Below are 12,757 nucleotides of genomic sequence, written 5' to 3' on the forward strand. Positions count from 1 at the left end.
TAGATAAATTCAATTAATTCCTTGGGAACACCTGGTTTCCCTGCCCGTCTAGACAAAGAAAATCATGCCAGTGACTAGGGGTGATTTCTAGTCTTTTAGTCTTGCATAGATGAATGGAGGGGTTTAAGACTTGTCTCTGTAGTCAAGAGCCACTGTTTAATTCTCTGGCTCTACCAGTTTTGGTTAAGGACGTCAAAGCTGCGTTGACAGTAAGCACTGAAGTCACCCATTTCCTTATTCACATCCACACAGACTAAAGCCCACTGGGATTGTGGAAAGGTCCTACAGTTACCATTAAAGCATGACTGTAAGGTTAATGAGGTAAAAACCAAGTAGCTTACTTCAACCATTTTATTTGAAAATCCTTAGTGATTTAACATCATGGTTCTGTTCTTGCGCAGGTAGGTGATGAAGCCTAGCGTTGCCACAAGGCCTGCTAAGGCAGCCACAGCTACCACAGTCTTAAAAGCAACATATCCAGCAGCCCCATACCCTTTTGAGTCCACCACATCTGGGAAGAAAGCAGACATTCAGGTCTTAAGATCATTTCAAATCTAAAGGCTTAAGTTCAAGCCTTAGGCTCCCCAGAGAAGTTAAATTATGCCTCTAATGTCTCCTTTGGGAAGCTTGCAATAGAGTATTTAGTCTTACTCTTTGAGCTAACCTCCTCCTCTCTCTGGTCCCACTGCTGCTCCTACTTCCTACTAACTTTAATTAAACTAAAATCAGGTGGGCTGACACCTGGAAACAATCTTACTGTTCCAGTCTAACCAACATTCTGGCATTCATAGAGATGATTCTCATAGAGATGTAGAAAGATGCACACTTTCTTACACTGTCTTAAGTCCCTAACAAAACTTGCAATTTCCAATTGTAAGCCTAAAATTAAGACCATTTGCGATGAGGATATGGGACGTGACCAGGAACACCGTCTAGTACAGACTCAAATTTGGCAGTAGTAAGGCACATTCATTCTGATCTCATAGTTTCACTTCTAGAAAGATATCCTGAATTTGTTTAATTGGCAAAGATTTAAGAGTATTCTACTGTGACATTATTGACAGAGCTCGAAGTAACCTACAGGTCCTTGATTGAGGACTGTGGCTAAACTACAGCTGTATGCATGCAGTACTATGTAGCTGTTAGCTGTGAGGTGCTCTCTGTACAGATTTAAGTGTTTAAAGTAAGTGTAAAATCATAGAAAGCAGGTAGAAAATATGATTCCACTTGTGTTAAAGAGAGATTTTTTTTTAAGGGGGATTTTTGGAAGAGTACACAAGAGACTTAATCAAGTATAGCTAGGAAGAGATACTCCTATTCTTTCACTGCTTAGAATTACTATAATCATGTATTACTCATGTATGGTTAAATTCAACATAAAAGGTATGAACTTGAGTTCAGGAAGTACCCTAAGCTTTAGCTCCATACCTCTGAGTGAAGAGCTATCTGACAGCAGGAGGATGGGTCCTGGAAGACTCACTATCATTTTGTCTTCTTCAGTGGTGCCTGTGGCTGGAGGGAGAAATTGGAATTTGTGTCTGTCTGACCTCTGGAATAGCCAGTAGTAGAGAGGGGTGTTGATGGACTTTTTTGAGCACATCTCCATCGAGTCCCCTGCTCTATGTGGGTTTTCCCCACCTTTGCAGGAGAGGACATACACCTTAGGGTAAGAATAGGATGAAATCTCTAAGAATATTCAAAGATTAAGTTCCGAGTCAACCTGGACTCCAGCATAGTAACTTTTGGGAGTCATGTTTGCAAAACATCAGGCTCCAGTCCATGTATAAAACCAAATTTGCCCATAGTCTTATCAAGAACTGGTCATCTCAGTCTTATTCTATTGGTAGGGCAGACTGGGCTAAGAAGGTTTCTTGGAACTGAATGAAGAGTCTCAATCAACACCCCTCCTTTTTTTCTTTTAACTTTTTTTTTTTCATGTCAACTCTTCACCACACTTGGGGCTCATACTCACATTCCTGAGATCAAGAATTCCATGCTCTAGCAACTGAGCCATCCAAGCACCCCAAAGCCCTTATTCTTAGTTTCTAGTTCTATAAAGACCAGTCTTGCTTTGACAACTCATGGCAACAAGGACTTCAAGTTATTACCTCTCCTGTGTCTGAATGACACAGGGCAAGTCACGGAACACAGAGGGGAGTCAGCAGACAGTCGACTGCAGATTAAGACACTGCAGTGGAAGTAGACCTGGAGATAGAAGAAGAGTTAAGTGGAACTGATGCACTCACTTTTGACCTGTCCCAGGTGACTTAATCACTTACCAGACTAGAAAGCACTTGGGCCTCTGATACAAAGGCAAAGGTCTTCACATCAAACCTCCGATAGTGAGTAGGATAGGTCACAGAGGAGCCAACTGGATGGAAGGTGGTTCTGTGGTTGTCCAGGTTGTATTCACAGCTAGGAGGCACACATCAGCAAAGATTATCAGCTTCATTTTCCCTGAAGTTTAACTCAGCATCTGCCCATATTCAGCTATGTGTATTCAAACACCTTCAGAATTGTTCTACCTTCTTTCTGTACATTTTATTTACTTCTGACATCGCATCTCCACCAATATTAAGTCAGGAGTTGTATATGCTAGTTGTTTTTCAAACGTGCATTAATAAAATTTAACTACCTATTTGTTTGCCAGCTAAACTTATCAAGAACCTCCAGTTTTATATGTGTGTTTTCATCGGACATTGGCTTAATCCTTCCACACATATCTGAGTACCTCTTTTATCCCAGGCAGTTAGTATAGATCAGGGACAAGGAAAGTAGAGAATTGGGGTGCCAGAGTGGCTCACTTGGTTGAGCAACCAACTTTGGCTCAGGTCATGATCTCATAGTCCAGGAGTTTGAGCCCCTCATCAGGCTCTGTGCGGGCAGCTCAGAGCCTGGGGCCTGCTTTGGATTCTGTGTCTCTCTCTGCCCATCCCCCCTCACTTCTCTCTCTCCTCTCTCAAAAATAAATAAAACACTAAAAAAATAGTAGAGAACTACTATTTTACCTCTGATGATACAAGAGGTTGGTAGCTGTAGAGAAAATCTTATGTTAGGTGGGCTACATGTAGTCCTGGACCAAGAGTGTACCTGGAGTTTAAGAGCTTAGGAACAGATTATAAGGGCTTCAAGGAAGATAATCTATGGTTTCTATACAGATGAAGACCCTTGAGGGCAGAGCTGGGAGGACAGCCACCAATTCACATGTGTCTAGTCACAGCTTCAGAGCATTATGGATTGAGTCAGATAGGCATTTAAATCCCACTATTTACTACATCTTATTTTGGCTAATCATTTAAGCAGCCAGCTTGGGTTTTATCACGAAGTGGGGTGGCTAGTGTCTTCATAGCGTGAGGAGATTCAACTAATGCATGTTGAGTACATAGCACCTTGCTTGGAACATGGGTGAATAGGAACTGGCAATCTCTTCTTTCTAGATCAAGAGTATTAGAGCCTGGCATCCTTGGAGGGGAACCCATTCTTTTAGATTCAAGGTTAAGAGCAAAATATATCATCCTATTGGACCAATGACTGGTTACTAATGAGTACCAAAATCAGCACTTTTGTGACCTAGTGCTCTTCTGAAATCCTAGAGGGTTTTATCTTCTCACTGGCCTTTTTTTTCTAAACTTTTTAAAAGTAATCTCTACACCCAACACGGGGCTCACACACAATCCTGAGATCAAAAGTCACATGCTGTACTGAGCCAGCCAGGAGTCTCTTCACTGGTGTTTTGATTAGCTGAGCTACCTTATCTATAGAGAATACCTACCCATCCATGATAATATTCCACTGGGGGACGGAGGCTGGGTCCACTGTGGGTGTTGCCCAGCAGTCATCTAAGACCAACTTGATGTTGGGGTCAGACCTATTTAGGACTCTCACTTCCAGATAAATTGGTTGGCGGAGGTATCTCACCACAGGGTACTCCTTCTCCCCATAAGGTTGGAGGTAGGATTTATCTGAAATGGAATTGAGACCTCTTCAGTATTCAAGTGGTTGATGGTTTCAATAGGAGCTAAAGCATCACTAATGTTCCATTAGTCTGGCATCATCACAAAGTTCAGGTTAAGGAAGATTTACCTCAAAGGATTTCAGCAGGTTTTTTAAAAAATTTTTTTCAGTGTTTTTTTTTTTTTTTTTTTTTTGAGAAAGAGAGGAGGTGAGCAAGGGAGGAGTAGATAGAGGGAGACAGGATCCAAAGCAGGTTCTGCACTGTAAGCAAAGCAGGGCTGGAACTCGGTAACTGTAAGATCATGACCTGAGCCAAAGTTGAACACTTAACCAACTGAGCCACCTAAGTGCCCCAAGCAGTTTTTTTAGGTTGTAACATCTCACCTGGGTAGGTTTGCAGGATTAAGGCAAGTGGACCTGGCCTCACTGAGGCCTCTGGAGGAGGAAGACTTTGGACTCTGGTATTTATTAACAGGTCACCTTTGCTGTAATGGCACTTCACTGTCATTCTGTAAGACATTAGGGGAGGGGCAAGGTGGTACAGAAGAATTTTAGGTTAGGATCTTGCTTGAATTTCATCTGGAGCTTAACAAGTAGCCATTTAATCATACCTGAATTCACTATCTCTAGAAATTGTGCTTGGAGGAAGATCCGCCCAGACAGCATGTATTTCATTTTCATAGATGACTTTGCCTTCCTTGAACTTAAAGTGGGATAAAGGTTAGAAGCTACTAACAAGTGACCTCGAAGTCAAGCCCTAGCATTCCATAGTCTGCCAGCACTAACCGTATGTCTTGTCCCGCATCCATTCAGGGGTATGTGAAACAGTATCAGCCCTTGAGATGCAGCCTGGAAGGTAGGTTGGCAGGATGAGTCTCCCACCCTTAGGGTTTCTAAGTTGAGAGCTGGTTTTGTCTGGTGACTGTAGACCTTTATGTCCATAAACCCATCCTGAGTACACACGTCACCTGTAACTAGATGGTGGTTAGAGTTTAAAGTAGTTTGTCTGCCAGGTGAATGGTATTTACCAACATTGAAGAGTGGATGAGGAGATCTAGGAGAAACACTTGAGGGGCTGAAGTTATTCATGGATCAGATTGTGGCTTAAAGTGTAATGCCTTGTATCATGTCCCTTATTTCAAGACTCACAAATCCTGAGTGGTTGGGGAGGGCAAGGATGGAGGGTAGTGGATGCAGGAGCTAGTTTTCTTATTGGCTGGACTGGATACAGGTTAGTAAATAAGAGTAGCACAGGGGCAGAGGCAATACTGAAGAAATACTTACTCCCTGTTTTTGAGCCACCTATCAGCATTTGGGGGAAGTCTTTTCAACTTTTGTAGCCCTTATAGTTACAGGTTTGAATCAATCTTACTTAGATGGTGGGCTCAGGCTCCTAGACCACAATACATCCAGGCTACTTAAACATGGATCCCTTATACATACAGGTACCTATCACTGTCTTTTGGAGAGCTTATCTACTTAGGATGCTGTTTTAGTAGCTATACTGAGATTTCTGATCTGATCCGTTTCCTCAGTAGAAGCAATACAGAGCCCGAACTTCTATACCCATTCTGACCTACAGAAAGGCTAAGGGAGAAATACTGTAGAAAAGCATTTTTCTTGGAAATGTTTTTACCTATAGAAACTGGTGACTCACAGACACACTCAGGATAAAGCACCGTGGATATAGTCTCTTGTGTAAAGGCAAAGGTCAGCTTGAGTGAAGCTAAGTAGAACTGATAGGGTAGGCATTTTTCAGATAACTGCAAGGAGAGAAGAGTATCAATTAGCAGCCAGAGCCTTGGGGGCCCAGAACAGTCCCAGTGAAGCAGGAAGGAAGTACACTGAATACCTGTAGGGCACACTCTAGAATTAATCTGGATTCCCTTCAAACCACAACAAGCAAGATCCTATCACTTCTCCAGATCAGGATGCTTTCCTAGGCAGGAAATTTATTGCTTTAAACTCATGCCCTGAAATACCCAGCTCTGCATGCTCTTTGTACTTTTCACTGAAGCCTGAATTTACAGATCAAATTCCAAAGAGTGGAGTGCTCTGCCAAGCTAGGTCTGATTAATCAAGCATTCTACAAATGTTGTCAGATGTTATTGCGAAACACACTACCCCAACCTAAGATGACTCTCTGGTGTCCCTGGCAATTCCATCAGTCAAGACTGGCCTCCAAGTTAACAGTTCAGGACACTTTTGTTTGGATCAAACTGTCCTGCTTTTAGTAGGGCATAGGAGGGTCATCATTAACAACTTACAATCAGTTCGATGAGCTGAGTTAAACTCACACACACACACACACACACACACACACACACACACACAATGAAACACACAAAAAACCCCACACAGGAATACTTCCATTGCAGCGGTTTAGGAGGCTGTATGTTTCAGAGTAAATTTCAGTTACTGGAGAATTCGCTTAGGCCAAGTGATCAAATGAGGCCTTCGAGTTTGCATCCATTCTACTGACAGTTTATGGACAAGTCATGAGCTGTATCAGGGTTATTTAATGACTGTGCTTCAAGTCTGGCTTCCTTTAAGCCTAACTGTTCATGATAGGAACGTACTTCCATTTTGAGAAGAGTTTTGCTGAAGTGCAATGTCAAGCCACTTGATTCTTCTTTATCAATCCCATTGTTGTGCAGCTGGCTTACAGCAAAGTTCCTATTTTCAAAGCTCACAGATTTTAACTTCCCAGGAAACTCCGGTATGGTCAGAGTCACATGTGTGGCGTTACAGGTCACAGCATCTAGAACGAATGGCCAACACAATGCCCATGATCAGCTTTAAGCCCCTAGAACAGTGTCTCCCACAACTGGAGTTGCCCCTTCCTGTATGTCATGGCCTTACCTGACATACAAAGCACTCTTGTTGTTAAGATGATCTTCTGCCCAAGAGATTCATGTATCAACTTCAGAGGCACCATGTAGAGGTGACTGTTACCTTGCTGAGGGTGGGGTGGGGAGAGAACGTTTTTCCAACATTGGTTTACTTGAATTTCTAACAAATGCTCTAGGAGTCATCAGGGCAAATATATACTCAAGTATTGGGCACTATTTTGGCCCAAATAGAATTTAAGCTTTTTGTCCAATGACTGTTGATCAGATGTTCTAGTTTTTAAATCTTATGTCTCCTAACCTCTGGCCAGTCGGTATTGTCTACTGGTAGGACCTATACGTCACTCCTAGGCAGATGTGAACAAAAGCTGGTTTTATCTTAACAGCATTCAGAGGAAATGTTTGTAAAACTCAGCAATCTGTTTATATTCTCTGTGTAACAGGACTGTTCTTGTTAAAATGGCTGACATTTAAGCACTTATCTGCTAGGACCTGTTTAAAGTACTTTCACACATTAACTCATTTAACTTCATGTCTTCATTGTTGGCCCTCAAAGCACCAATTTCTACAATCAATCATTGTCCTATGATGTGTAACAACAACATCTTAATTCCTCAAAGACCTTCATGGTACCCTAGATCACATTATAGAGTAGATCTAGATAGATCTATGGGAAGAACACATCTGTTTTGTTCACCCTTTTATCTTTCATACTCAGTGCAGCGCCTAGCACATGGGAGGCATTAAGATACCTGTTCTATCAATTGTATTCTCAGTTATTTTGAAGACATGGTTGAGACCATGCTTAGACTTTGAATATTGGTCTGTCCTTTGGTGGTGGTACAAGAAGATTCATACCTACCATGTAGTGAGTCACTCCAGTGGCATTGAATGACACCTGGAAGGTGATCTTGTGGTTATCAAACAGGATATCGTATCCTTGTCTCAAGACATCCTTAAGAGTCAGAGTTTTGGCTTTTGTACTATCACCAACCTCAATGCTCCATCCCATCAGATTCTTGGTATCCTAAAGATACAAGTTTGATTTAGAGGGCTGGTGCTCACCTTAACTCCAAGACTATTTGTCTACTTATTTTAGTCAAGATTGAAGTTAGGTCACTTCTACTCTAGAACTAAAGGTTACTTAGGTCTGTAACTTAACAGGTGACTTTCATACCGTATTTTCATCAGCCAGGCCAGGAATGACATTAAAGGTAAACTGGAAAGAAAAGAAAAGAAATCATGATGTGAGGCTTTGATTTGGCAGAGAAGGTTTCTGAAATCATGCCACCTGTCAATATGTGTAGAACACCCAGAGCAACTGCTGTGTACTTCTACACAGAGGTCTGGTTGTGGGGTAAGAAGAGGCACAAGTCCAGTCATGAAAACTAGCTGTGCCCTTAGACATCATTTCATCTCCAGGCTTCCGATGACCAAAAGCAATTGCAAGATCGCAACTCTCTTCCAGTTTTCAATTGGGACACTAAGTTCTTAGATGCTCATTTTTTCCCTTTGTCCACAGAAATCAAGCATTCAGTCAAGTCATGCCTTTTTATCATTGTTATAATCAAGGATGAATTTATTTTCCCATTGTTGATATTAGTTATGTCAGACTATAAAATCCCAGAGTAGGAGATTGGGCTATTTTGCTTTTTTACTGTATCTTAGCATCTGGCACAGAACCTGGCACATCATGGGCATTCAGTTTGTCATATGTTTTTTAATGTGATTGCAGCTACCAATGTAATCCTTTCTATTGCCAGGTATATGATGTGCTGAGCACTATATATACCCTCTCAGTTAATTCTCAGGACCATCCTATGAGTTAAGTACTATTGTCCCCTGCTTAAGACTTGGAAACTAAGACTCAATATGGTCAAGAAATGAATCCAAAGCCACATCATCAATTAGTGGTGAATACCAGATTGTAATCCTGATCGTGTTCCTAACACCAGCTCTGTGTAGACCACCTCATTTCCCCTGCAGTAACCATGAGAAGCCATCAGTCTGCTTCACTCACAGACATGGAATCCTTTGTGCAGATAGTGGATCCTGCATGCTCATGGGTTTCTTCTGCTTGCATAACTGGACAGTTGATCTGATACATCAAACTGTTATGTTTTGAAGCAGCATTGTGGTCCTTGAGTCTGATGATCATCCGGTGCTGGCCAAGCTGTGTACAAAGGCATAGCAACAACAGTAAGTGCTGGTACCTTGGTGGGAAAGGTGATTCCAGAAGACCATTGGATCCAGCTGAATGGCCAGACTCTTGAGGTTACTAGTACCACAGGTTCTGGAAAGTAACCATTCCTATACAAAGATAGGATATTTGAAAGCACTAGCTATAGCCTAGTTAAGACTCCTGTCTTGGCAGAAAATAGTTTATTGAGCTTCAGGGATTAGAGTTCAGGTTTTGATTTGACATTTACCTTTGAATATCGTGGTTCCAGCTAATTTGGCACCTCTGCCCAAGTCAAACAAATATTGAGCACGTATTTATCAGCCATTGTTTGGGTGCTAGACAGGGCCATCTTTGGTATTTTCCCCTCGTTTAGGGAACTCAGTCTCAAGCAAAGGACAGCCACCTTTTTTCTATTAACTATTAATAAGTATTTTAGGATTTTAAAGCCACATACAATTTCTAACATGTACTTTTTTAACGTTTTTTTATTTTTGAGACAGAGAGAGACAGAGCATGAACAGGGGAGGAGCAGAGAGAGAGGGAGACACAGAATCGGAAGCAGGCTCCAGGCTCTGAGCCGTCAGCCCAGAGCCCAACGAGGGGCTTGAACTCACGGACCGTGAGATTGTGACCTGAGCCGAAGTCGGATGCTTAACCGACTGAGCCACCCAGGCGCCCCTAACATGTACTTTTTAAGTCTTTAAAAACCATCCTTAGCTCAAGGACTATCACACACATGCATACATGCACATCATGGGCTCAATGTGGCCATCCACAGTTTGTAGTTGGCAGACCCTTGGTCTAAAGCAAACTCTAGCCTCTCTGCAAGTTGGCAAAGGCCATCTCCGAAAGGAAAAATTAATTACTGGAGATTTTCACTGCAGAGTTGGATCAAGTAGCCAGTTAAATATGCAGATTTCTAAAATGTACCTTAGACCTAAGTCATCAACTTAGATCAATGAACTAAGTGTATACAAAGTTCCCCAAGTGATTCTTGGCTGCTTGACAGATTTCCTTTACCGCTCCCAATAACCTTGATTGGGCAGTACTGTTGCTTGGCAATAGAGAAAACCCTATTGCTCAGCTGCTGCTTGCCTTCCAACACCTGTTTTTATAGCATAGCAGTGCTCTTTGCCAGCACCAAAATAGCCTTCAGTTGCCCATGGAGGTTACTGATCAGAATATCTCATTTTAAACATTTGTTGTATCTTACTGCTGTGCCAAGTTCTTCATCTGTATCTTATTAATTTTTAGGTGCCCTGTAGAAAAGGTACCATAATCCCCCTTTTGCAATGAGCAAGCCAAGGCTTAGAAAGGTTAGCTTACTTGCTCAAGATCACAACTTGAGAGTGGCAAAGCCAGAACTCATACCAAGGCCCTAACTTCAGGGTTTTTCATTTTCAACATTATTGACATTTCAGGACTGGTAATTCCATGTTAAAGGGAGCCACCCTGTGCAATGTAGGCTTTTTAGCACCAACTGTGGCTTGTACCTGCTAGATGCCAGTGGCAGACAGCCCCATACACCAGTTGTGACAGCCAGTAAGGTCTTCAAAAGGTCTCCAAACATTGCACAATGTCCTCTTGGAAGACAAAACTAAACAACTCCGCCCAACCCCCCAAAACAGTAACAAAAACCAACCAACCAACCACCACCACCACCACCACCACCACCACCACCACCACCCACCTTTGAGAGTAACTGCTCTACTCTAAAGCCAAATCCTTAACTAGTAGGGTTACTATTAGTAACTACTAGGTTACTATTTCCCACCATCACTCCTCAAAACTATTACTTACCGTTCTTCTGGTACAGGTCTCATATGGGGCCTTTAAGGTGAGCTTTTCTGGATCCAAGATGTAAGTGCAGTTCAACAATTCAAAACTAAAGGGATCTATAGAAGCCAGAGCAAATTGCCAAGAAGTACATTACAGTAACAAAGTAAACCAAAGCTACATAGCCCAGAGTATCAATCCATTTCTAAGCTCCATCATTTTACTTTTTATTGTCCCAGATGGGTGATAGGACCCAAGCTTTAAAAGATGCTGTGAGGGGCGCCTGGGTGGCGCAGTCGGTTAAGCGTCCGACTTCAGCCAGGTCACGATCTCGCGGTCCGTGAGTTCGAGCCCCGCGTCAGGCTCTGGGCTGATGGCTCGGAGCCTGGAGCCTGTTTCCGATTCTGTGTCTCCCTCTCTCTCTGCCCCTCCCCCGTTCATGCTCTGTCTCTCTCTGTCCCAAAAATAAAAAAAAATAAAAAAAAAGATGCTGTGGTTTGCTACTAAAGATTTCTCAGGAAATTCTGAGATAAGACAGGTTTCTAAGGCAAGAGAAGGTCTTTCACTCTTACTGGAATCATGCAAATCAGGGACCCCTGTGGCATCATGGGAATTGGGTGTCAGTTACTCTAAAGTTTGCGTACTCTGCTCACCTGAAAAATAGGGCTAGCCTTGAACCAAGAGTTTTCTACTAAGACTAAGATAAGAATATACACATTACCTACCCACCACAGATGTATGCCATTTTTTGGTGCCAAAATCACTTGGAAATTCCACTGCCATTCTAGTTTCATAGCAAGTGACAGTACCTGAAAAGGAAAGGAAAAGTTTGGGGCCTCCTTGAGCTGCAAGAGGCAGGATTCCTAAACTTGTGGAGCCACCTCTCCAACAGGCATCAGGGAAGAATACCACTTGCAAGAGGCAAACTTTGACCCCTACCTTCAGGGAGTTTACAGATTGGTGGCAAAAACATAACTAAAATGCAAGTTACCAACTGTAGGGAAGTTGTCAATTAAATGCCTGGGGCTTTCTGGAACTCTCCAAAGTTAAGCCCAGAATAGGCCCCAGAACAGGGACCAGGCTAGAACCTTGACAATGATGCTGACAGAGGTGGGGATGGTAGGTCTGTGAAAAACTGGAGAACAAATGTTCTATCTAAAGACTTTTCAACTTGAAGTTTAAAAAATGCCCAACACGGGGTACCTGGCTGGCTCCGTCAGAAGAGCATGCAAGACTCTTGATCTTAGGGTCCTCAGTTTGAGTCCCGTGTTAAGCATAGAGATTACTTAAACTTAAAAACTTCACCCTACATAAGCCCAAGAACACTTTTTAAAGGCTAAATTCTACCTATAATATGCTATTTTACATCCTCTTGCCCACGTGAAAGTTTAAAAAACTCATAAGCAGAGCAGCTCCAATTTTGTCTGTCATGTTGATGCTTTCCTTAAGCATAAGCTTGTGTTTGAAAAGGACTACCCTTAAAGATGGGGATTTAGTGTTGTGTTCTGCTGTTTTGGGGGTAGTGTAAAGCTTGAGGCAGTAAGGGAATAAAACCTAGTGTAGGTGTTTTGCAAGATCTTTTCTTTAGCTAGTATACCAAGTCATGGGTAAGTAATAGCAAAATCTACTGACTTGATCAAACTAAGAAACGGGGTGAGTGGAGATTGTGGCCCATGTTAATGTTCCCTGGCCATCTAGCTGCAACCTGTTTGAAAGATGCTAAGGGCATTTCCCCTCACCCAACAGACATACCTGGGAAGACAGGATTCACCAACTGCAAAACACCTATGGAATTCACTGAAGTCATGAGGATGAAGAGTAGAAAAAGTGACCTGTAGGTGCTAGAAAGAGATTGGGGAGAGAGTTAAGGAGGAATGAGCTTCAGCAAACAAGGCCATTGTGTCTGTCCCTACTCTGCTGCCAGAATTACTCACCTCCAATCTGCATTAAACCAGCTTGAAGGACTCCCACTCTCTCCTTTCTGTCTGGAAGCCAT

At 42.4% G+C, this 12,757-nt stretch overlaps 1 protein-coding gene across 1 annotated transcript; it reads right to left on the minus strand.

Annotated features, from left to right (window-relative positions):
- Positions 1-365: 365 nt before the first annotated feature.
- On the minus strand, positions 366-12,757 carry ZP2 (zona pellucida glycoprotein 2). The gene is made up of 18 exons (XM_049639185.1): positions 12,696-12,757; positions 12,514-12,602; positions 11,487-11,570; positions 10,786-10,880; positions 8,824-8,976; positions 7,981-8,022; positions 7,666-7,830; positions 6,817-6,913; positions 6,534-6,715; positions 5,591-5,717; positions 4,741-4,928; positions 4,566-4,657; positions 4,339-4,463; positions 3,773-3,962; positions 2,280-2,415; positions 2,109-2,205; positions 1,429-1,512; positions 366-511 (listed from the first exon to the last, which is right to left on the minus strand). Exons 1-18 carry the CDS (start codon positions 12,755-12,757, stop codon positions 366-368), a joined length of 2,154 nt encoding a protein of 717 aa, XP_049495142.1.

Source organism: Panthera uncia, chromosome E3 (assembly GCF_023721935.1).
Source record: "Panthera uncia isolate 11264 chromosome E3, Puncia_PCG_1.0, whole genome shotgun sequence".
Taxonomy (NCBI): domain Eukaryota; kingdom Metazoa; phylum Chordata; class Mammalia; order Carnivora; family Felidae; genus Panthera; species Panthera uncia.

Coding starts and splice junctions, on each gene's coding strand:
- ZP2 (XM_049639185.1), bottom strand. CDS start 12,757: ATGGCTTCCAGACAGAAAGGAGAGAGTGGGAGTCCTTCAAGCTGGTTT. Junction 2,416..3,772: donor TGGAATATTATCATGGATGG/GTAGGTATTCTC, acceptor TGTGCCTCCTAG/CTGTGAATACAACCTGGACA. Junction 1,513..2,108: donor GTCATTCAGACACAGGAGAG/GTAATAACTTGA, acceptor TTCTCCCTCCAG/CCACAGGCACCACTGAAGAA.